We start from the raw sequence: 25,368 nt of genomic DNA, 5'->3' as shown, positions 1-25,368 counted from the left end.
GAGTAAATAATGAGAGAATTTTCTTTTTTTGAGTGAACTATCCCTTTAAATGCAACAGAACTTAATAATTTTTTTGTGAACTAACTTTCTAATTGGTGTTCAAAAAGGCTAGCAACTGTACTGTTGCCTATACACCATTCATTGAATTTAGACTTCATTGAATGTCTTCATATTTAGGCATTTATAATAAATAAAAGGAATATTCTATGTTCAATACATTCAATTTATTGATTAAACATTCCATTGTGTTATAATGTAAAATATAAAAGCAAATGATCTGCAGAGAATTTGTAAGACACTTTTATGTTTAAGAGTTTCATTTGTAATTAATTAATTATTTGTTTCATTACAATTGTACTGTTGATCTTAGTTTATTCAAGTTCATCATTCCAAACTTTGCCAAAGTTCTTTAAACTCTCTCAACACTCAATGACAGCAGTGAGCTGAGTTTCCGCTAAGTCTGCAGCACATTGCGGTTTCCTCTGCTAAATTATGTCACCACAATGTATCCTTTTCAACACTTGAGGTGCATACGCAAACATCTTAATTTATGCAGGCTAAACTGCATTTAACACCATAGTCTTTCAATGAGACGTTATAAGTACAAGACTACAAAAACATGAACTTTGAGATTTATCTATGCTGAGTCTTTATAAAATATATCAGTCTGTCTGTATGTCCACAAAAAGAGTGACAGATAGATGCATCAGAAACTAAATGTATACTAAAAAATAAAACAAAAGCCTCACAATGTTTGAAAGTGTAATAATAACTACAGAATGATGGAAATAATATGTTAGAAATGTATTTGTGTTGGTGTTAACACTGAAAACAATCAAAGCTAAATAGAGAAAAGAGAAGTTCCACACTCTGCTGAATGTCACAGAATGAAAAACATACAATTAAAAGTCTTACAATCCTGTCACAACACAATAGTGTTGTTTTAATATCAACTGGGCATATCTGTATGTGTACTGACATGTTCTAGGTTATTAAAGACCCCATGATATACACATTTTGCAGCTTTTAATCCTTTATGTTAGCTTTTAGGTAATCTATAAGCTAGTGTACTTGTAAAAGTTGACAAAACTACTGGGAAAATGAACTAAACATACTGCTGACATATCTTGTATACAGAGACATATTGTACACATTTTTGTCCAATAAAATACTAAGTTGCAATAGAAAGTCTCAAACAAGGGCGCCTGCAGCTGTACATCCATACACACTGTGCGCTCCGACTGACCTGAGGAATATTTACTCTCAGAATATTTCATCAATCATTTCTGTTGTGTGTTTAAAAGAACTAACAATGCCCAATTTGCGAATGAATAATTATTTAGAGTCGGTTCTTTTCAGTGAATTGGCCAAACAGTCTTGCGAAGCGGTCTGAATCTATTTGTGATTCAGTACAATTCGTTCGGTCTGCTCTTTCACTGAATCATTTGGAGCGGTTTCTCACACAGTAAAACAGCTTCTGGATATTTACAGAGAACAAACAGCACTTGATACAGTGCATTTTTTTACCTACAGTCACTGAAACAAAAGGCTGTCTTGTTGAGAGAAAACTTTGAGAAACTTCAGCTAGTGCTGTGTCACGTGAACAAGGGGCTGTTCAAACTGTACGTGTTTTTGCGTCCGCACGCCCTGTTTTTAAAACGTTTTCCATATAAACATTCTGTAGCCGGTGAGGAGGTCACCAGTAGAGGGCGTGGCCAGTTAGGCAATGAGAGGGTTTTTAAGCAGGCGCCCGAAAGTAGACATGGAGATGGGGTCCATGTTTATGCATTGAAGTGTGTTGTCCGATAGCGCTTCATTGTTTGCTTTTGCATGGACATGATCTGGGTGAGCAGATGCAAACATTGTGGATGGTCTGGAAGGCCATTGGTCACGCCCGATCTCATTTCATCTTGGCAGTTAAATATGGAGATAGCTGTGTTTCAGGTAATCGTAGAGTTTTTTTTTTATATAACTGATATATTTGAGCATTGTTTTGTATTTTAATGGAATTAAAATAAAATAGAGTTGTGGTTATGTATGAAGTGTATTGTTAATTGTGTTTTTGTTTATGGTGGTTTTTCTTTTTAGGTTTAAGTTGATCGCTGTTCTTCTTGTGTTTTTTTGCGAGTCTCGTTTCCTTGCTGGCCCGTCCTTGTATGTGCGCGCTGTGTGCCTCCAGCGCTGGTATCTTTAATGGTTATTGTAAACGGGACTGGCTCGTGGGGCGTTTGATGTTTTTGTTTGTTTGTTTGTTAGTCTATACCTTCCCAGCCTCGTGTTGCCAGCCAACCTCCATACTCTCGATGCTTTGAAACACGTGAACTTTTCATTTGTATGTGGTTTATGTTTGCTGTGGAATTCATTTGGTTTGGAGTAGGTTTCCTGGTAAACCGGTTATATATTTTATGTGATTTTTGATTTCGTTTCTTTAATTTGCATGATTCTGCATGAAGCTTGGGTTTTGTTGATGTTTATGGAGTGTAGATTGGCTATTAATATTTGAGTGGGAATGAGTTTGTTGTATGTTTGTTTGTTCATTACATGTGTTTATTGGTATCTTAGGTTCATTTATTTGCATTAATAAATTACTATTTTTGTGATAGACCTGAGTGTCCAATAAGGGTTTGTTTTTTTGGGTCACCATGGCTTAAGGAAAAATCCTTAAGTTCCAATTTGGCGTAGTCGGCAGGGTCGACCAATTTTTTTGTGATATTTAAGGCTGGGAAGTGGATAGTTGTTTGTTTTTTGTGGTAGGAAGAACAGCGATCAGCTTGGAGGACGATTGCTTTTGACGACAGTGTGTTGGCCTGCTGCAGTTATGGCGGAGGAGCTGCGGCAACTACAAGAGCAGTTGGAGCAACTGCATGTAGAAAATGAAAGACTAAGACGGCAGCCACAAACTGGAGGTCTAGTGGGTGTTGTATCAAGATCAGCCTCCGAAGGTAATGGACAACGGAGAGAACCAGCTATATATTTGCCTAGAGAAAGAAAGTGTTCTAAATTCTCTGGTAAAGTGTCCCTTGGCTCTCCTCTTCTGGAAGATTGGATTGAGGAGGTGGAGAGTTGTATTAGGGGGAGACACATGTCTGAACTAGACAAAGCCATGTTTGTTAATGATCATTTAGAGGGGGAGGCTCGGACGGAAATTAAGTTTAGGCCTCGGGATGTTAAAGAGGATTCTGCTCAGGTGTTTTTAGTGTTGCGTGAACTGTATTGCTTTTCTTTTTCCTATGTTATTTTGCAACAGCAGTTTTTTGACAGAAAACAGAAGGAGGGGGAATCTTTTCAAGAGTTTTCCCATGCATTAATGGATCTTATGGACAAGGTACGAAAAGCTAATCCTACTGCTGTGTCTGACTATCAGGTGGTTTTGCGAGATCAGTTTTGTGAAAATGTTCAAGACCATACCCTTCGTAGAGAACTAAAAAGGTTGGTGAGGCAGAATTCTTTGTTAACTCTCCTTGATCTATGCAAAGAGGCAATCGTTGGGTGGAGGAGGGACAGCCACAAAGAAATAGGCCCGGTAGAGTAGTAGCCCCTCACTCATTTGAAACTCAAGTTATTGCTACGTGTGAAGAGAATCGAGGGATTAGTTCTGAATTTGCAAGTTGAAAGATATGGTACTACGACAGCAAGCACAATTGGATTTGATTCTTAAAACTTTAAATACTGCAGAAGGGGTTGCAAGTAATGTTACTAGAATCCCCAGAAATAATAGATTTCGCTGAACACCTGATGACCACTTTGTATCAAATGTAATCAAGCTGGTCATATAGCTAGATATTGTGCTGCTAATATTCAAATTAGGTCCTTGCCTGCTTCGGGTTCTAGTGTTCAGGCAGGTGCCGAGTCTGTCTCATTGGCGGAAAACTAGAACCCTCCAGGGTGCAGAGCCACACACTGGAGATGAGGATAGTAGGCTCAGAAGTTGATTCTCAAGCTTTTTCTGGTTTGCTAGGGTCTTGTCCTACAGTGAACAGTGTTCTTCTTGTGTTTTTTTGCGTGTCTCATTTCCTCGCTGGCCCGTCCTTGTATGTGCACGCTCTGTGCCTCCAGCGCTGGTATCTTTAATGGTTATTGTAAACGGGACTGGCTCGTGGGGCGTTTGATGTTTTTGTTTGTTTGTTTGTTAGTCTATACCTTCCCAGCCTCCTGTTGCCAGCCAACCTCCATACTCTCGATGCTTTGAAACACGTGAACTTTTCATTTGTATGTGGTTTATGTTTGCTGTGGAATTCATTTGGTTTGGAGTAGGTTTCCTGGTAAACCGGTTATATATTTGATGTGATTTGTGTGTGATTCGTTTCTTTAATTTGCATGATTCTGCATGAAGCTTGGGTTTTGTTGATGTTTATGGAGTGTAGATTGGCTATTAATATTTGAGTGGGAATGAGTTTGTTGTATGTTTGTTTGTTCATTACATGTGTTTATTGGTATCTTAGGTTTATTTATTTGCATTAATAAATTACTATTTTTGTGATAGACCTGAGTGTCTAATAAGGGTTTTTTTTATGTTTGTTTTTTTGGGTCACCTTGGCTTAAGGAAAAATCCTTAAGTTACAATTCGCTAGATGGATGTCTTTTGAAAACTGCGTCACGTTTTTAGACACGGTGTCAAGTTACAAAGAATTTCTTCAACTGATAAAAATGCATGTCAAGACACCTGCTTTCTGCTCTATTCGTTGTGGTGCTATTTGCATTTTTAGCGTGAAAACGCGTCTGTCTGAACGGTTACTGGAAGAAATGCTTTAGCCAATAGTTATATGAATGCTACTCATCCTCAAGAAAAATCTCACAGGGCAGCATGCCCCCGAACCCCCTAGATATTAGGTTTATTAGGCAGATTTCTGTGCGTACGCTCAGATGAAATCCTGCAGGCAACCCTGCATGGTAGAGCTGCATCGTGACACAAACTGAAGGCTATTGGCTATTAAAAAAAAAACACACAATAGAAAAAGCCCATTGAAAAATCCCGCCCAAATCAACACAGGAAAGAAAATTCCGTTCATCTAACAATTTCATGGGGTATTTAATTACTATTTCTCGAATGTCGTTGGAAGATCTCATTCAATAAATGCAGGCAGTCTGTACGTGCACAGACTTTCTTTCTTCTCATAAAGCTTCATGGCCGCCGGTCAGTTTGTGGAACAGCTCTTCATTCAGGGTGTCACTCTTGTTTCGACTCCTTGTGGACATGAAGATGTAGCCGCCGATGTACTCGTGGGTAATCTTACAATCTGCTGTCACACAGCTAAAGGCGATGTTCACGTTCCCATCAAACTCAATGGCAACCTGGTACAGATAGAAGAGCCATTTATTATTTTTACATTGAGATATTTCAGTCCGAGAGAGGAACCAGAAAAGAGTCATACCTTGCGATTTGGGGACTATGAAGGAGCTATCGTTCTTCAAAAAGTGACAAATCTTATGAATATAGAGTAGAGAAGTATGTATCGATACTTCCGGTACTGATGTTGTATCAAAAATATCGATCCTCGATATCGAAAACGTTGATTCTAAAATTATAATTGAATATTATGAATATTAACAACAATAAAAAAAATTACTTGAATTATGATGAAAAATAATATTTTAAATTACCCATTTTATCCCAAGAAATCGCAAAAAAACTCAATTTAATAGAAACGTCGGTATTGGTATCGGTATCAATGATATTGCACTTGAAATTATTGGTATCGGATCGAAAAGAAAATAAGCAGTATCGCCCATTCCTTAGATGAAGAGAGGAAAGGCAGATTACCTGTTTGATGTCCCAGTTGACATTCCATTGCCTCATGGTGTTATATCTCCAAGTTTTCACTATGTCTCCCACACTCAGGTCAATTCGGATTAAACGATTATTGGCGATGCCAAGCACCTCATCCTTACGGCAACCCTTAAACCTGCATTTGTGTGGAAAGAAATAGTTTTGTACAGAACATTTTTTATCAGATTTAATGTGTCAATTGTAAATGAAATGTATTTAATAACTATCAATAATAATCAATGATCAGGACATGGTAATGTTTTGCTGTGTGGTGATTTCATGATTGTACATAATCAAAATATATATTGTTTACAAAACAGTAAAAATTGTGATTTCTTTGCCAAAGGGAACTGCAAAAGTAACTAAATTGTGTAATTTTTTGAAGAAAATAAAGCTCAAGTATTGTGTTGTAGGTGGTTGCCATGGTGTTATGTGGTTGCTAAGGTGTTGTGGGTGGTTACTAAGGCGTTGCTAGGGTGTTCTGGGTAGTTGCCTGGTGGTTGCTTACTGGCCCAAGTCTGGACTAGAAAATTTGGACTAGATTCGACGAGTCTATGTGGTTTTAAGAAATAGTCCCCCGTTCGTACTGTTTGGGTCAAATTTGCCCTGCCATAGGAAATAAATGAGAGAGACTATAACACAGTGCAGTTTTTATTTTGATTTGTCAAATAAAAATCAATAAATCAGACACAATATAACAAATTCACATCCACATAAAACATTCACAATGCAGAACATTTGAGACTATAACAGAGCATTATATTTGTATTTTGTCAAATGAAAATCCATCAACCGCAATGCAGAACACACACACACACACACACACACACACACACACACACACACACACACACACACACACACACACACACACATACACACACACATGTTGGTGCAGCTATCATTATGAGGAGTCTCCATAGACATAATGATTTTTATACTGTACGAACTATACTGTAACTAAAGATTCTATCCCCTAACCCTACCCCTAAACCTAACCCTTACATTTTAAAAAAAACTTAGATTAGGATGTTTTTTAAGCCATTTGAATTATGTAAACACTGGAAATTCCACATAAACCACATTTATATCATAATACCCTTGTAATTACCTAAAAAACCTTTGTAACCTCAAAAAAAGTCCTTGTAAACCACATAAACCTGCCACAAACACACACACTTCAAGGTCAAATCAAAATTTTAGTCTGACCCCACTGTAAGAAAGTTTACGCTTAGGTGTGGGAGATGCACAGGGCTGGACTGGTAATCTGGCATACCAGCATTTTCCCGGTGGGCCGGCGCACTTTGTGGGCAATCAGGAGCAGAATGGACATCGGGAGAACCTAGCGTGCCGGTGGGTCGGCAGCGAAACGTGCTGAATGGGCCGCGATAAGCTAAAATAAGCTGTTGCGTTATTCAGAACGGACCCCAAAACGGCGCCACGATATGCAGAAAAGGACAGCAACTCAACAACTTTTGGCTCACCAAGACACCCCCACCCCCCCCGCTCAACAACTTTTGGGCCAGTTGACATGTAAAATCCCAGGCCGATTTCTCTTCCCAGTCCAGCCTTGGAGATGCACACCATGGTCAGTTATGACTGTTGACAGGTAATGTGGCATTATCAACTACACCCTTTAACACAAGTGGTTTAAAAAAAGAATAGCTACAATTTTACAAATAATTGACTTTTATAATGTCTAAATATAGTATATCCAATGCATAACTTGTGATAATATCTAGAAATTAAGTTTGTTACAACAAAGAGATCAGCCAGTGCATTAGGGTTGCGCAGTTAACCGGTACTAACGAAGTACCGCGATACCAAAAAATAAAAACCGCAAGATATAATCGTGTTGCTAATTTAGGTACCATATTATACTGTAGTATGCTGTCATTGGCAAAATGATACGAGATGTGACAAATATGAGAAGAAATCAATGACAGATTGAAAATAAATAAAAAAATACCTCTGGATATGGCCAAGTGTGATCATAAAACAGCAAAAGGATGTAATTGAATTAAATAATATACAGCCGCATGAGCTGCACGCTACAGAATGAACAAGAGGTGCCTTTTCTCGATTCAAATGGATGCGTGAAATTGAAGACAGAAAAATATAACTACTGTATAAAAATTAGGGCTGTCGATTTAACACATTAATTCAGTGCAATTAATTATATAATATATAATAATATGGAAATAAAAAAAAATAATGTATACTAAAGCCACTTTTTGGATTGTCTTTTTGGTAACACTTTACAAGAATTTTTTAATTCATTAATATTAGTTATCATGAACAAACAATTAACAATATATTGTTTACAGTGTATTTGTTAATATTAGTTAAAAAAATACAATTTGTATTTTGTTTGTATTAATATATGTTGAAAATGAGTAAAAGCTGTAAAAGAATTGCACATTGTTAGTTCATGTTAACTAATGTTAATAACTAATGTTAACAAATGGAACCTTAATGTAGAGTGTTACTGTCTTTGTTAATGCTTTACTCGTGTGCCACAGTGATGTAATGCATTTTATTTATCTATATTATAATTTTTTATAATATATATATTATTTATAATGTTTTTAAAATAACTAAATAATTCATTGCAAAATAATGAACAGCAACAAGGAAGAAACATTTGAAAACCAGATTGAGAATCATATTTATATCAATAAAAGGTGTCGGCTCAACTTAACTCTCACAATAAAATAATGTGTATGTATTAAAATTTAAGTTTAATATTTAAGATAGAAGAGATACCCGGAGGAATGGCGCTGAGCCTTATGAAGAAAAGGCTGTCTGTCACGTTAATAAACCAATCAGGTCAGAGTAAACTGTTCAAGGACTACCTCATTTGATTGGCTACAAGAAGCAGGTAGACCTGCCTTCCCTCTCACACTTGCAAAACTCTTTTCAGTGAGAAACTTGTGCCAAAAGTGTGCTCACAACAAAAGGGAGATGGAACGGGGTATATCAGATTATTTCTGGAAAGTTTATGCCACAAACACAAGTCATTTACACATTTGCAGTAGTTTATTTTACACATACAGACTGATTCTACATGGTGAATCCGTTTAGCTGTTCTTTAAACCATTTCTTTGCTTGCATATCGCTGATTGCAGGCTTGCAGGTTTTAGTCCATTTCTTTTTTCTTTTTTTTTCTCCCCAATTTGGAATGCCCAATTCCCAATGCGCTCTAAGTCCTCGTGGTGGCGTAGTGACTTGCCTCAATCCGGGTGGCGGAGGACGAATCTCAGTTGCCTCTGTGTCTGAGACCATCAACCCGTGCATCTTATCACATGGCTTGTTGAGCATGTTACCGCAGAGATATAGCGCCATCCATGCACAACTCACCATGTGCCCCATCGAGAGTGCCTCACATTATAGCGATCAATGACCCCATGTGATTCTAACCTTCCTAGCAACCGGGCCAATTTGGTTGCTTCGGAGACCCGGCTAGAATCGCTCAGCACGCCCTGGGATTCCAACTAGCGAACTCCAGGGTTAGTAGCCAGCGTCTTTACCACTTTTAGTCCTTTTAGGGGCTAGACAGACTAGGTCACTCTAATGCAATGCATTAATATTCTTTTATATTTAATATAATATACTTTTGTATTGAAATTTAAAAAAACAAAAAAACATGACGAGTGAGTAAATGATGATCGAATTTCCATTTTTTTGGGTGAACTACTCTTTTAAAATATTTTAAACTCTGCATGCTAAACTCACCTGACCACAATATAAGAGAGCCCAAATTCAGGCAGCGCTTGCCAGATCTGAAGAAACCTCTGAACAGCATCTGTTAATGAGAGCTGTGCTACTTTCTGATAGGCTTCCAGGATCCTCGGCGTGAGCTGAACAATTAGAGTAAGAGAGAGAGAAAAATAAAGAGAAGCCAAATTAAGAGATGATATGTCAAAGTAAATAGTAATCCTGTAACTGACCAGTTCATATTAAGACTGTGGTACCTGCTTGGGTTTGTACTTCTTCTGGTATCGTGGAGAGACCAGACTGTGTGTATTGATGCTGTCATCAGTCTGAGCTGTGTTATTACTAGGTGTGGTATTCTGCATGGCCAGGAAAGACTGGATACTCTGCACCTCACTGGAGAACGAGCTGTCTGCTAAAGTCTTGCCTTCCGAGGCCAAACGACATGCTGCCATCCATCGACTGTACTGCTGTTCCTACAGAATAAGACAAAGACCTTTTTTATGTAGTTTTTATAGTACTGTGATATACATTATATATATATATATATATATATATATATATATATATATATATATATGAGAATCTGCCACTTCTTCACATCCCAAAGACACTCTCTTGGACTGAGATCTGGTGTTTGTGTAGGCCTTGGCATACACTAAAATGACTTAACTGTAATTTTCATGGAATCAATATGTAATGATGTATGCTTTGTTACATGACATGTTAGCCTGCTGTAAGTAGCCATTAGACAGGCTGGGATGCTCATGATAAGCAACAATACTCTTAACAATACTTCTAGGCTGTGGCATTTTGTTTTCCATTCCTACACCATTACAGCACCACTGGCCTGAACCACTGACACAAGACATGATAGATCCACGGATTCATGATATTTATGCCCAATTCTGGCTCTGTATCTGCATGAAACAAATTTCCTGAAAAAGGACAATAAAGTATACAAACAAACAAACAAAAAAAAAACAAGAAACCCCAGGAGATCAGCAATTTCTGTCTAGCACCAACAATCAGTACATGTTCTAATAAATTGACATCAAAATTTCAAATTTAAATAATTTTCTTTACCCATTGTTGGTGTTAGGTTTGATGTCAGTCATCCACTGCATAAGATCATTTTATATCGCATGAGGAGGGCTACAACAACAAATTTCATTGCATGAGGAGCCTTTGTCAGTGACATCACTTTGCAGTAGCAAAAGTACTATTTGTATGAACAAAAACTATTTGAAAAATAGTGGAGGCTAAAGAGGGATCTGAAGTGGGAAAACGTTGAGCATGGAAGCATTTATGTTAAATATTTCAAAGAATGTCATGGACATATGGCCAGGTTGCCATGTCAAGCGCTACAGTTCAGAATTCTTGCATTTAGAAAGATGTGGTGTATTCGATAAATCAGAGAAATTCTCATGATTAAAACTCAAAAATAGTTTTCGTTTGCAGCCCTACATTTAAGCTGTTCTTAACATATCACTGACTTACCTTCTCACAGCGCAGGTAGACTTCATTCATGCCCTCTGGCCCCGGGATCAGGAGCCTGATACAAAACTTCTGCCCGGCAACACTCACATCAGGGGCCACCTCACAACCTGTGAAGATGAGAGAGTCATACTGTGTCTGTGCATGCCATGTGCAAACAGATGCTAGTATACATGTGTGAGAAATCACCTTTAAGGTTCATCTGTTGAATTGGCTCTTTACAGCTCTCCTCTTTACTCTTGTAGTAGGAGATGGTTGTATCCTTGAACGTAAACCAGAATTGCTTATATCCTTTCAGGGTCAGCCTCTTCGGCCTGAGAGAATATGAAAACACAGAAGAAACATAAACTGTATCACCACAAACATTAAGTGTGTATTTGAGAGGATGGCTGGGGTTTGTATCTTACCTAAATATTTTCAGGTAGTCATGTAGTTCTGGTGCTGCCATTGTTTCCTGTGTGTACACATTACATGGAACATAGGTTGATAGCTCATTTCTGATGACCCATATGTGTAAGTGAAAGATGGCGTAAGTGTAAGTCGGCTGGCGTGAAAATCAAGCCAAATGAATCGTTTTAGCAGCAAAAACTATGAACTCGTTTGATTACTTATGCATAAGGTAGACCAGGGCTTATTGGCAGATGGGGATTTTGGCTCAAGAGCTATATCAAGGTTTGAGTGAAAAGTCAAATTACACAAATGTGTGTTTTCTTTAGCAATGGTTTTCCATGTTGGTTTCAAAGACCTAGTTCTGAAGTCAAGATATAAACATTGGAACAAAAAATCTAAAGCAAAACAGTTTTGCAGGAATATAATATGAAAGCATGTGATTGGTTCGTGATTGGCTTGATGCGATTTGAATATTGGCCTTGTTAAAGTGTGTTAAAGTAAATAACATGTTTATACTGTGAAACTAACCAACATGTCATCAGCACTGTTCTCTCCTTCGATCTTCACCTCCAGACACTGAAGAGCCGAATCTAGATCTTCCATAGCAGTACACGACGCCACAAACTGCTCCGTCAGTGACACTTTCCCAATGTGGTACTAATGTGATCACTCACACAAAGATCATACTGTCCATTATATACACATAAAGCCCAAGTATATATAGATTATTGTTCATGTGTATGAGAAGCAGACACCTGCTCTCCATCACTTTACCTGTAAAGCAGCAAAGACCATCATCTCCTCCTCTGTGCATTCAATCTCCTCCAGCAGAATGGCCCATCTAGCTTGCTCGTACAGCTGCGTCAGACGCACAGCGTCACTCTGGCATAGAGATTCACATGTTTCTCTTTCATTCATTTTTATTAGGAGAAAAAAGACCAAAGGGCCATCTTTACATTATTAACAGGAAAAACAAACCCTGATGTACGCATCATGCCAGGAATATAAACTGGAGCACAGAGCCATTTCATAAGAAATTTATTTTTCAGGGTCGTGATTTTGTCTCTTGTGCTCTGGATGCCAAAATCTTTGCTTCATTGTTGATTTTGCACACCTTAACAGTGAGTGGATTGCTTTCCTGGATTATCTCCCTGCTCGTGCTCTTACGGACAACGTATCCTTTTAACAATTCTGGGTTTGATGTTATGCATTATGTTGAATCGTGTGCTTCTTTCAGTGAAAAGAAACTAAAAGAGCCTTTTGCTTAATGACTTGTTTATAAAGATGGCGTTTTGCAAACGTTTCCACAAGTACATGAAGAGAAACCGACGGGCTGGCGGCATAGCGCTGTTTTACAGCGGCGCTCGTTGAGACCGATTGCATTCACTGTGAACGCATGAAATACAAGATGATTTGCTCTCAGCTGGCTTTTGTTCTGAATCCCTCTCCACCAGCTATACTCCTTCTGCGGCTTCCAGAGAAGCACACAAGGGAAGAGAGTCACCGGCTCAGGCCTTGTGTCTCTCCTCTTCTCCATCTATAGCGGCTCTGCCTGCCCAGTACAGCTGAGATGATCATGCTGGCGCATGACATGATCACGTCTGGTGGAGGGGGCTGACTGATTGGGGTACTGTAATGCTGACGTTAATCCATGCAGTGCTTGTTGAGATTGAATGAGTTCATAGCAAGCACATAACACTCAAAGTGCTACGCTCTCACCTTGCGTCTGTGGAAGCTGACGCTGGTCCCCACTCCTTCCTATATCTAGCGAGGACTGTAGAGCTTGGAGAATTTGTGAATGTTTTACGATGGCTTGAGACTGCATCTCTCCTCTTCTCCATCTCCAGCAGCCTCGACCTGTTCAGTGCATCTGTGGCGGTTTGTGGCTCTCTCTCGATCACAGTGGTAAAGATGTCAGGGATATCAAAATATAAGTGAGGTGCTTACCTTATTTTCCCCTGCAGTCAGAAAAACGTAACAAAATGGCCTCTGAGACTACGTTACTTGAAGTTTCTCGCTTGAGCCTTACAAAAAAATAAGAGATAATGGTGTGAACCATGTTGGTGCGCCTCCGAGTTTTGCCACCGGTGCCATTTGTCCAGAGCAGCATCAAAACCACTATGCAGTAAGAGTTCATGTCTCTGGCACTGCTACTTTGTGGTGAATTATAAATATGCCATGCCACAAATTAGCACTTGGGCAACAAAGACCACTACACAGGAAATTGGCAGGTCTATTGGTGGCTCTGTGTCTTTTTAGTGACACCCCTGGCTAAATATGCCAGGAACTCGCTTCTTACTTTCCCCACGTTTGTGAGCCGGGAACAAAAAGATGTTCACAACAATGTTACGGTTTGTGCTGTTGTTGGCTCCATGTCAAATGTTTGTCAAGTTACAATAGTAGTTGTGGACCTCGCTGCAAATAAGGTCAAATTATAAAAAAAGCATTTCCAGCTCCCAATTTACAGTAATGCATGACAGCTCCATGTGGTGGAGGGAAACCCTGCTGTTGGTTGTGCCGGAGTGATCCAACCACCCTTGGTTCCTGGAGTTGGTGAAGCTGTTAGATGGCCCAACCCCCCCACATGGAAAATTACACTGAGTAAGATCTGCTCTCACAGGGATGAGGAACGATCTGGAATCCTCAGCCTGAGTTGTGAAAGCTTCATGTCTGGTCCCTGAATGGAGTTCGTCTGACACCGATGGATTGTCACAGCAAGTGCTTGACATCATATTATAGGCAAGAGCCCCCTCTATGAGTGATGAGTTTTCACTCACTGGTGTTCCTTCCAAAGTGAGGACCCAGTGCGGGACCCTGTGCATTGCCTGTGCATAAAAATGCTTATCTTCTTACATGAGTGTTTCGATGCAGGGCTGACTCAAAGTGTATGTTGCTACTTTAGCAGCAGGCCACGCCCCCTTGGGTGATTTGTTTGTGGGCAAACCCCCATTGGTTGTTAAATTTGTATGAGGTGTGAGATGGCAGAGGCCCTCTCCAAGAAAAGATATGCTCACTGGGTTATCAACGTTGTTGCGCTACACTCCACGAGAAGCATGGCCTACTCCTGGGCTTGGGCAAAGGGTGTGTCCCCATAGGCCTGGCTGCAGGCTGGGCTTCCCTTAACACCTTTCCATCTCTCTCTTCCCAGATCTTTGCTGTGAAGCAGAGTTGATTTTTTATGTTCACAGTAACATTATGTTTTGGCTGTTGTTCTTATGTCCATGCCATTTTCTGTCTCTTCTCATGTGAAGAGCAATGTTTAATGCTCTACTTCCCTGTTGGCTAGTGGCTTTACTTATTTTGTTGGTCTATGACTGTTTTGAGTTCATTTCCCCACTGTGGTGCGGATGGAACAATTGTGTTTCACTACATATTATGGCCAGTGTCATTATTATATTTCTAATCAGGCTTGGTTACTGAGTTTTCCTCTCTTCCTCCTTGTTGCTCAATATGAAGTTGAAACAATGTCAGCGTCTTTCAACTGCCCTAATGGCTTGTTGGCGTCGAAGTGACCGAAGTTACTGGCGAACGTACTGGTAACGACAGTAACCCTGGTTCCCTGAAAGGAGGTAACTAGACACTGCATCAGTCACCGCACTACTGATTTACTACACTCTCTTCCCTTCAGTTAAAATCCTAATGAAATGATGCTGTGCTCCAGTTTCTACGCCCGTGGTGACACGTGCATCAGGGGTGGCGTGTCAAGTGCCATCTGCCAATAGACTGGTATGATTCTAAAGGACTTCAGAGATCATCACTCCTGGGAGGATTTTCCCATAGCATCAGCTTCTGAAGCACCGTCTCTTTCCCTCCTTTCAGTGAACCATGATTACATTCATAACCAGTGTGTTATCTTTTTTTTTTGACACAAAGAACAAACATATTGCCAGTTAATAATGTGATGTGATGCTGATTGCTATTTAAAGCTATTTTTGCCATATTTTGCAACATGTATATAGCTAAAATACTCAACAATAATAAAATGATATGGGCAGCAATAATGAGCAATACATATTAATGCCTACCTGTGGTATGACATCATGAAATATGTAGTATTTGAAACGCAGAAGGAGTTTATCATTATCTTTAATCCCCTGTTGTAGGAGTGAACGGGATGAGTCCAACCACCTGAGAAGAGATTACCACACAAATGCAACTTTCCAGTGTAATCGAAATGCATTTTACAAAATATTCATGGCAGGGACAGAAATTAACCAGGGCTCATGTCAAAAGTCCAGCAAAAGTGACAAAAATGCCCCAGATATTCAAAATGTGGGGGCAAAAATGTTTATTAAATTCTATCAAACATATGTCATTGCGTAGATATACCATGGCCTTCTTTGAAGTAACTTGGAATACCATTTAAATATGTTCTCAATGGTAAACATTCAATCATCGTACTGCTATAGTGCTTTTTGTAAGGGTGGGATGGAACCATGGGTGTGGACCCTCAAGTGAATTAAGTCACTTTTCACTGCTATTAGCACATTGGCTTACCTGCTGTTAACTTGTGCTTTCTCCACTATATTTGTCGAGCGGTACATCTTAGTAATGGTTTCTGGTGCTGGTGCAGGCTGACTGACGGACAGCGTCTTGTACACAGCCTCAGTTTCAGGTGACTCAGCAAAAAAAGCAGGCATGCCATTGGCAAGCTTTAGGATTGTGCCTGTAATAGCACAAATGAGCAAATCTAAACACTTAAGGCACACAGTAACATTTTAACAGCAGACCTGCTTACAATGACCTTATACTATTTTGATGCATCTGAAATCTACGTGTTTGAAATAATATCAGGTGCTAACACTATGGCGAACTATAGTCTATATTAGGAATGTATACATGAACTAACAATAGTTCATGGTACTAGATACAAAGTACTTTTTTATATCACCTGACTAAGTTCAGTTAAGTGGGCTCAAGTGTTTGTTTTTCATTTAAGTGTATGATTAGGAATACAAATGTACAGGCATTACTCACTTGAAGGAAGTGGTGCGCATGTGATGTCATACATCTCTTCCTCAGCATCTTTATCTTTCTTTTTCTTCTTCGCTTCCACTGGCCACAGGAGAGATAGTTCCTCTGGATGGCGAATGTCTTAAACGAAAGACAACATAATCAGTCACCTCCAAGTGTAACGTGCAATATTTTTCATGTCAAAGCATCTCAAGATATGTTTTGCCGTGGTTCAGAAAAGCTATGTGGATCCAACCCTGACACTGACCAGCCCTGAAGTTCAAATTATTAAATTTCGTCTTTTTAACGGATTTTCTCCAGCAATTTAGGCTTGAAAAATACTCATTTTTTCCAAAGGGATTTCAGAGAAACCGTCACAAAAGAGCTCTAAGCCAAACCAACCAGCTCTGAGTTGATTCACAACATTACAAATTTGATTGAAAGCCAAAAAATTATTTGAATATCAGACAAAAAAGTCTTTAATGAGGGCATGAACTACAAAACCACGCCGTGGTCAATAAACAAGGTGTAGATGGTCCACTCGTTAGCAAATAAAGAAACAATGCAAAACTAAAGTCTTTCAGGAAGTGTATCAGCTGTTGGCCGCACACGGCTAACACCGAACCTACCAACAGTGTAGGGAAAAGTAAAAAAAAATTTTTAAGTGACTACAGAACCATCAAGGAAAACTGGAAGTGGTTCGACAAATGGATGCTATCTAAACAGCGAGCAATGGGAGGGAGAGTGCCCTGGACTGGCGTTGATCCACGATGGAGGATGTATGTTTTGTTACGTTAATTCTATATTCTGCTTGAAAGCTTCACTTTATTTAGTTGACCAGCTACTGGAAGCTTGTTTCTAAAACAACCAGGCCAATTTAACTGTTACACTTGTGTAAAATCACCATGCAACAACTGCTTTATGCAGCACAATGAGCTAGTAGCTAACAGCTAGCAGTAGTGTTATTGTTTTGGTCAGTTTGTGTCATGTTTAAAATGATATCACGGCAGTAGAGGAGGCGTACCTATGACGATTAGCCTATAAATCCACCCACGTTGAGGCGGCACTATACAGCAGTGGAAAAACAAGCTCAGAAAAGTAAAGCAAGTAGAGTTGAGGCGAGTCGAACCATAACGTGGAAATGTGGAAAATTTCAAGAGCAGTGGAAAAGTGCCATTTGATTAAGCAAAAATTTTGATTAACCCATAAGTGCAAGTGTGTGGATAATTGTGTGTATCTGCTTAATGGTAATTTAGGTAAATTTTTAGATGTACACTAGCATTGCTTGCAATGCACTGACCATGCATTCACAACTGAGTTTGCTTACTTGTCTGGAGTATGTTTGTGGCCTTATACAAATAAACAGACTCTTAATCTCATCTCATCACTTACTCAGGAGTTTGCAGATGCCTATGACAGTACGGAACACAGGGTTGGAGAAGCAGGCTCTTAGCCGGAGCGTTGTGCCATTGGGCAAACCCAACCGCAGAGGCTTGTGCTGGGGCGTGAGGCAGAGTCGGGCATCTGCATGAATCCCACATTTATCCAGCGTCCAGGACGGCTTCAACAACCACTGTTGTTTCTGTTCCCACCATAGAGCATGATCGGACCAATCCTTCTTTATTTCTACAAATGATAAAATAGGAATAATTCTGTTTTTTTCTTTCAAACCTGGAGTACAAAAGGACATATTTTTTAAATCTCCAAGCTTTGTTTTTTTTATACAATGTAACACTGTAGCTGTCAACCTCCAAAAAGGACTAAATGGTACAATAACAGTAGTCCATATGACTCCTATACTTCACGTCTTTTGAACACATACAGCGTTTTTTTATGAGGAACACGCTGAAAACTTCAGTCATTTTTCACTTATTTTACTTATCTTTATTTCAGCCTGTTCACTGATTCAGTTCATGATACACGAAATAACTTCTTTGTTTGCATGCAGCTAGAAGTGGAGTACACTTGACACCATAGAAGAAGTTTGAGATGTATTCTTGTAGCTCAACTAAGAGCTAAGGTCGTGTGTGTGTGTGTGTTTGAGTAAAATTTACATTTTTGTTTTATTCTATAAAGTACTGACAACACCCCCAGATCATCACCAATCCTCCACCAAATTTCACAGTGGGTGCAAGACACTGTTAGGTCTCCGTCTAACCATTAGATGACCAGGTTGAGGATCGGTAATGATCTGGGGGTGCTTCAGCAAGGCTGGAATTGGGCAGATTTGTCTTTGTGAAGGACGCATGAATCAAGCCAAGTACAAGGTTATCCTGGAAGAAAACATGCTTCCTTCTGCTCTGACAATGTTCCCCAACTTTCTTTTGTTTGAGGATTGTTTTTTTCCAGCAGGACAATGCTCCATGCCACACACCCAGGTCAATCACGGTGTGGGTGGAGGACCACTGGTTCAAGACTCTGTCATGGCCAGCCCATTCTCCAGACCTGAACCCCATTGAAAACCTCTGGAATATGATCAAGAGGAAGATGGATGGCCACAAGCCATCAAACAAATCTGAGCTGCTTGAATTTTTGCGGCAGGAGTGGCATAAAGTCACTCAATAGCAATGTAAAAGACTGGTAGAGAGCATGCCAAGATGCATTAAAGAGAAAGAGATTTATTCCACCAAATATTGATTTCTGGACTCTTCATAAGTTTAAACATTAGTATGGTGTTGTTTAAAAATGTATATAAACTTTAAAATATTAAAAAGGTCTGAAAACACTTTTTTGTTATTTTGACCAATTGTCATTCTTTGCAAATAAATGCTCTAAATGACAATATTTGCATTTGTAGTTTGGGAGAAATGTTGTCAGTACTTTGTAGAATAGAACAAAAATATAAATTTTACTCAAACACATACCTATAAATAGTAAATCTAGAGAAACTGATAATGTTGCAGTGGTCTCTTAATTTTTTTCCAGAGCCGATCAGCCACAACATTAAAACCACTTACTTAATATTGTGTAGGTCGCCCTCGTGCCGCCAAAATAATAGCATTCTGAGATGATATTCTTCTCACCACAATTGTACAGAGTGGTTATCTGAGTTACCGTAGACTTTGTCAGTTCAAACCAGTCTGGCCATTCTCTGTTGTCCTCACTAATCAACAAGGTGTTTCCATCCACAGAACTGCCGCTCACTGGATGTTTTTGTTTTTGGCACCATTTGGAGTAAATTCTAGACACTGTTGTGTGTGAAAATCCCAGGAGATCAGCAGTTACAGAAATACTCAAACCAGTCCATCTGGCACCAACAATGATGCAGAGGTCCAAATCACTGAGATTCAAATTTTCCCCATTCTGATTGTTGATGTGAACATTAACTGAAGCTCCTGACCCGTATCTGCATGATTTTATGCACTGCACTGCTGCCACAGGATTGGCTGATTAGATAATTGCATGGATGACTGCTGGTGCCAGAAGAGCTGGTAGATAACCGCTCTGTATAATAGCATCTAAGAATGGCGCTGTAAGAGGGGGACCTACACAATAGAGGTGTATATATACTGTATATGAATTTATTGTATAATTATTTCTATTAAATGCATATAGCTATTTTAATCAACTTTTCAAACTCAAATTAGTTTTTGTGTTTTTATTGTCTTATTGAATGTGCAATCATATAAGTACTTATGTACATGTTGATTACAAATTATAACTTTTAATGGAAAACAAATGCTGTATAGGTTGCAATAAGACAGAGGGCCCAGAGATCAAAGTTGTCAAAGGGCCCCGAGGGTCAGAGACATTGCAAAAAACAAAACAAAAAAAATCTATAAATAACCAAAATTAAAAAGACAACCATCAGAAACTCACGTGACTTTTCCACAACTTTGAGGATGACTCCACCAATATGCAGATCTGAGGTGACACTGATTTTAAGAGGTGGGGCCTCCGGTCCCAGTTCCTTTACAATGATGGACAGGTCCCACGCTGCCATTCTGTTTAAACAGAGATGACATAGAATGTCATGCTTCCACAATCTCAGCTATTTACCTTTTCTATAGCTCTATCAAAGATCACAATATAAACTCCAGAGGAGAATCAAACATGCAATATAAGAAGAAAGTGCAATTTTAAACTATTGCTTTTGTCAAAAATCAATTGCAGATATTCAGGACAATCTCCAATATAGTACCTATTTTAGGTACTATAATGTAATTTTAATTTGGTCTATCAATTATAGTAATATAAGGGCATAACTAGATAAGGAAAGTTTGTGAAGACAAACTTTAATGTTGGCTTGACAAATCCTTATATAAAAGTTTAAATAAGTTTTAAAAGCCTTGTAGAAGTTCAAAGGTTGTTGGCTTTGTGTACTGTGAATAATCTGAATATATTATTACATATATTAAGATAGATATCTGTACAGTATAAAGATTGATAGACAGACAGACAGACACAGCTAGACATTTCATCTCAACTACCCAGATGTGATTTCCTACAGTATCAATCTCTCACGAACTACAGCTGAGGACTTTAATTAAAATAGTTAAAGAAGCATGCTGTGCAAGTGATGTGATCAGAGTCCTTTGTCTTGCTTTCAATATACTCATACTGGAAAGATTCGCAAATAGTCTTATAAGCCACATATAAAAATAAAACAAACTCTGTTTAATTCACATATTTGTGCTCCAAGTCTCTACATTTTTGAGATTAGTCAATAATTAATTCAATAAATCAACATGAGAACCAGACAAAGAGTCTGTCTACAATTTACCCTGACTAGACCTAAAGGCCCAAACCTCCCTTCACTGCTCACACTTAGCATCATTCTGAACATCCTACCCTTCCTTTCAACTTTCTGCATTTCTTACCTCGTATGGTTGTGGTTCCAAAATTTCAAGCGATTTATAGGCTACGCCCTTGGTTTTTGCCACTTTCTATCTTTCTCTCTCAAAAACTTGTGAGACGTGTGTTGTCACTTCCTCTTGCCTCTCTTTCTTTCTCAGTTGAGGTTTCGTCCCATCGCTGAAGGAGAATCGATGTTCTGTTTTTGAAACTGATTTCTTAAGTATTCGGCTGACCATAAATTGGTTTCTCTTCCTCTTCCTGTGATGGAGATTGGAGATGCTCTCCTAATACAAAACAAAGCCATGCATGCATGCAGATACAGATTTGTATCTCCTTTTGGACATACTCCATTCACATTGATAAAAATGTGTCAGAATTTAACAGAATATTAGTTCTGTACAAACAGAATTGTACTCATCACATGGATGGCAATTAGATCTTGGAGACTTTTGTAGAGCTCTTTCCTTACTTAATACATTCATTTTACTAAAAAAAAACTGCGTTGACACTGCAGCATATCAATTTGTTTAATATTTTTAGTATATATATTAGCTCTCTGCTGGGTGGATTTTGTAGACATGCAGATCAGTTGCCTCAAATCAAAATGGGGACCAGATCAAAGATCTTATACTGGCAAACCTTTAATGTGTAGTCATTTACACCTTAAGTTTTAAAACTAAAGAAATGATTAACACTAAAAAGATGTAAACTCAAATGAGACACCAGTCATATCAGTGACCTAAACAAAGCTTAAGTTTAATTCTAGCAATGGAAGGTCACCCCGTTGCCGCCATGCTGAGGCACAACCAGCTTTGTGTTGCAATTTGATTGGGTTCTGTTATGTTGTGTTAATGCAATGAGAAACCGCTTGAGGGCGCTGTTGGAAAAGGATTGTGATTTTGTGATTTAAGTAAAATAAAAGCTAAAAAGAAGATAGTCGCATGTTTCTCTGACAATACTCCTTTTTACAAGTGTAGTATACCACAGGTTCTCAAAAAAAAAAGTTTGTCTCCATGCCAACAATTGTGTCAGTGTTATGTCCAAGACTACCAATGCTGGGTAGATAACTTAATAATGTCAAAAAACAAAACAAAAACAAAAATATCCCAAAGGTTGCCACAAAAGCAAATGCAAATTCATGTAAAAACATTTTAAATAAAAAAGCAAACTTTACTGCACTAATGCAATTGGTTCGGCATTTATGTGTAGTTTACCACTCCATCTTCAGTGTAATTATTAGCTTATGGCTATCAGGTCTGTGTGCAATTCCCAACTTTAAAATACGTTTCCATTCGTTAACATTGTTAATGCATAAGTTATCAATAACAAACAATTAACAATATATTTTTTACTGCATTTATTAATTTAATTAAAAAAAATGGTTAATTGTTAGTTCATTGTGAATTAACTAATGTTATAAAAACATTTTTAATTTTAAAAATGTATTAGTTCATGTTGAAATTAACATTAACTAAGATTAATAAATGCTGTAAAAGTATTGTTCATTGTTAAAGTTAACTCTCTTGCAGTCTTGTCAAGTGACCAATGAGCTTCTTTTGCTGAAGAAACAAGACGTCATGCTGATCAAAACTTTTTCAGCAATCGCAATCACAGCTTTATATCATCACAAACGACAACTGTAATAGATATTTTGTCACCAAGAGTTTTTCTGGAGTTCTTCTACATTAAAATGACTAATAAAAACATTATAAAAGATATATATATATATATATATATATTCTAATTAAAAATAATTTACTGTAGTTACCTGATTAATATGTAATCCATAAAAAAAGTAACTATAATCTGATTATGAGTAACTGATTTTTGTAATCTGATGACATAATCCAGGTCACATATGTATAATACGTTACCGCCTAGCATTGAAGACCTTGTATCCAGTGGGTCTAGGTTTGGCTGGCTAGCATGCTCAGTCTTGTTAGCACCCGGTAGATGCTGTAACTACTGTACAATTTTTGGACCAAAAACACTTTTTCTCCATTGACTGCCATTCAAAAGTAGCTGTGTATTCTGACAATATGTTTTGTAGGCAGCATGTAAATGCAGCAACCAAATGTTTTAAAGACTTAAATCAGTAACCTTAAAATGCTACTCGCTTAATCTCAGTAACCGTCCTGTTATTGGACACTTTAACTCATGGTTTAAAGTAATCATGACTGACCGTGAACAGTGAATTTCTACAATGGAAGTGGTAACTGAAAACTTTTGCATTTTAATGATAACCTAGGTGTCAGTGGGCTTGTATACATGGACTTCAGAAAGCTGTTAAGTGCGAGAAAGCTGCTTAAGTCTTGAAAGCGATGTTCTTGTTTACATGCACTGTGTTAGTAGCTTTCTCTGTAGGCTACTACTTTTATGCGGCTCGGTCAACGCAATTTCTCAGTAACTCTAGTTTAAATAACAAGCATGGCACCTGAAGAAGATTTTGCTATTTTCAATCTCTGGTGCTTCATTTTATTTCCTGATTTACATTTACATTTATGCATTTGGCAGACGCTTTTATCCAAAGCGACTTACAGAGCACTTATTACAGGGACAATCCCCCTGGAGCAACCTGGAGTTAAGTGCCTTGCTCAAGGATACAATGGTGGTGGCTGTGGGGATCGAACCAGAGTCCTTCTGATTACCAGTTATGTGCTTTAGACCACTCCACCACCACTAATATCCTGATATTACAGAGTTGTTGCTGTGTTTGTTTCATGAACTTCCCACAGTGGGTTTTCCCACATACAGCAAACTCTGGGATTGCCCCAATGTAACTGAGCGCAGATATGCGGATCTGAGGGACAGTAGTTGTTTGGATGTGATTTTCCCTTTTCCCACGGTACTAACAGAAATTTTAAATTTCTTTCCACTGTGTTGACTTGTTAATACGATGTAGGGCTACATTCAATGACGTAAGTAATCCGGTCTGTTCCACGCATATTTGCACTCTTAGGTGAAATATTATGGCTTTATCTAAAAGGTGATTGGCTATTTTAATTATCAGGCGGTACTTTAATTCTAGAACTGCCATATTCAGCATTATGATTTTCTCCTAGTCTCATCCTCATCCAAAAGAAAGATGCCCAGGATCCCTGCTCATCTGTGTGAATGTGCCTTAGGCATGCTGCATGGAGGCATGAGGACTGCAGATGTGGCCAGGGCAATAAATTGTAATGTCCGTACTGTGAGACGCCTAAGATAGCGCTACAAGGAGGCAGGAAGGACAGCTGATCATCCTCGCAGTGGCAGACCATGTATAACAACACCCGAACAGGATCGGTGCATCCGAATATCACACCTGCGGGACAGGTAGAGGATGGAAACAACAACAGCCCAAGTTACACCAGGAATGCACAATCCCTCCATCAGTATTCAGACTGTCCGCAATAGGCTGAGAATGGCTGGACTGAGGGCTTGTAGTAAGGCAGGTTCTTACCAGAAATCACCAGCAACAACATTGCCTATGGGCACAAACCCACCTTCGCTGGACCAGAAGGACTGGCAAAAAAGTTATCTTCACTGATGAGTTGCGCTTTTGTCTCTCTAGGGGTGATGTTCGGACTCGCGTTTATCGTCGAAGGGATGAGAGCTACACCGAGGCCTGTACTCTGGAGCGGGATCGATTTGGAGGTGAAGGGTCTGTCGTGGTCTGGGGCGATGTGTCACAGCATCATCGGACTGAGCTCGTTGTCATTGCAGGTAATCGCAATGCTGTGCATTACAGGGAAGACATCCTCCTCTGTAAATCTGAAATGACCCTCCAGCATGACAATGCTACCAGCCTGTGTGTGATTTCAAGACAGGTATGTCAGTGTTCTGCCATGGCCAGCAAAGAGCCCGTATCTCAATCCCACTGAGCACGTCTGGGACCTGTTGGATCAGAGGGTGAGGGCTAGGGCCATTCCACCCAGAAATGTCCGGGAACTTGCAAGTGTCTTGGTGGAAGAGTGGGGTAACATCTCACAGCAAGAACTGGCAAATCTGGTGCCATCCATGAGGAGATGCACTGAAGTACTTAATGCAGCTGGTTGCCACACCAGATACTGACTGTTACTTCTGATTTTGGCAGTATATTTTCTACAGCATTTGTTAATCTTAGTTAATAAAACAATTTTTATTGTTGGTACATAATGCATTAATGTTAACAAATAAAAAACATAGTTGAACAACGTATTAGTAGTACAAGTTGAAATTAAGATTAATAAATGCTGTAAAGGTATTGTTCATTGTTAGTTCATGTTAAC

At 38.9% G+C, this 25,368-nt stretch overlaps 1 protein-coding gene across 1 annotated transcript; it reads right to left on the bottom strand.

Annotated features, from left to right (window-relative positions):
* Positions 1-5,037: 5,037 nt before the first annotated feature.
* LOC127642918 (fermitin family homolog 3-like) lies at positions 5,038-21,242 on the bottom strand. The gene is made up of 15 exons (XM_052125365.1): positions 21,142-21,242; positions 20,141-20,265; positions 17,714-17,947; positions 16,346-16,462; positions 15,866-16,034; positions 15,394-15,496; positions 12,143-12,250; positions 11,897-12,025; positions 11,386-11,432; positions 11,168-11,292; positions 10,982-11,088; positions 9,742-9,957; positions 9,503-9,627; positions 5,762-5,903; positions 5,038-5,292 (listed from the first exon to the last, which is right to left on the bottom strand). Exons 2-15 carry the CDS (start codon positions 20,262-20,264, stop codon positions 5,113-5,115), a joined length of 1,926 nt encoding a protein of 641 aa, XP_051981325.1. The 5' UTR covers position 20,265; positions 21,142-21,242; the 3' UTR covers positions 5,038-5,112.
* Positions 21,243-25,368: the final 4,126 nt, after the last annotated feature.

The sequence above is a fragment of the Xyrauchen texanus genome, chromosome 4 (genome assembly GCF_025860055.1).
Source record: "Xyrauchen texanus isolate HMW12.3.18 chromosome 4, RBS_HiC_50CHRs, whole genome shotgun sequence".
Classification (NCBI taxonomy): domain Eukaryota; kingdom Metazoa; phylum Chordata; class Actinopteri; order Cypriniformes; family Catostomidae; genus Xyrauchen; species Xyrauchen texanus.
This window is presented reverse-complemented; position numbering and strand designations above follow the sequence as displayed.

What these genes read in the sequence shown, in the direction of transcription:
- LOC127642918 (XM_052125365.1), bottom strand. Translation starts at nt 20,264, where the DNA reads ATGGCAGCGTGGGACCTGTCCATCATTGTAAAGGAACTGGGACCGGAG. An exon ending in TCAACAGATGAACCTTAAAG is followed by an intron (nt 11,089 to 11,167) that starts GTGATTTCTCAC and finishes TCATCTTCACAG; the next exon opens with GTTGTGAGGTGGCCCCTGAT. An exon ending in AGAAGTACAAACCCAAGCAG is followed by an intron (nt 9,628 to 9,741) that starts GTACCACAGTCT and finishes CTAATTGTTCAG; the next exon opens with CTCACGCCGAGGATCCTGGA.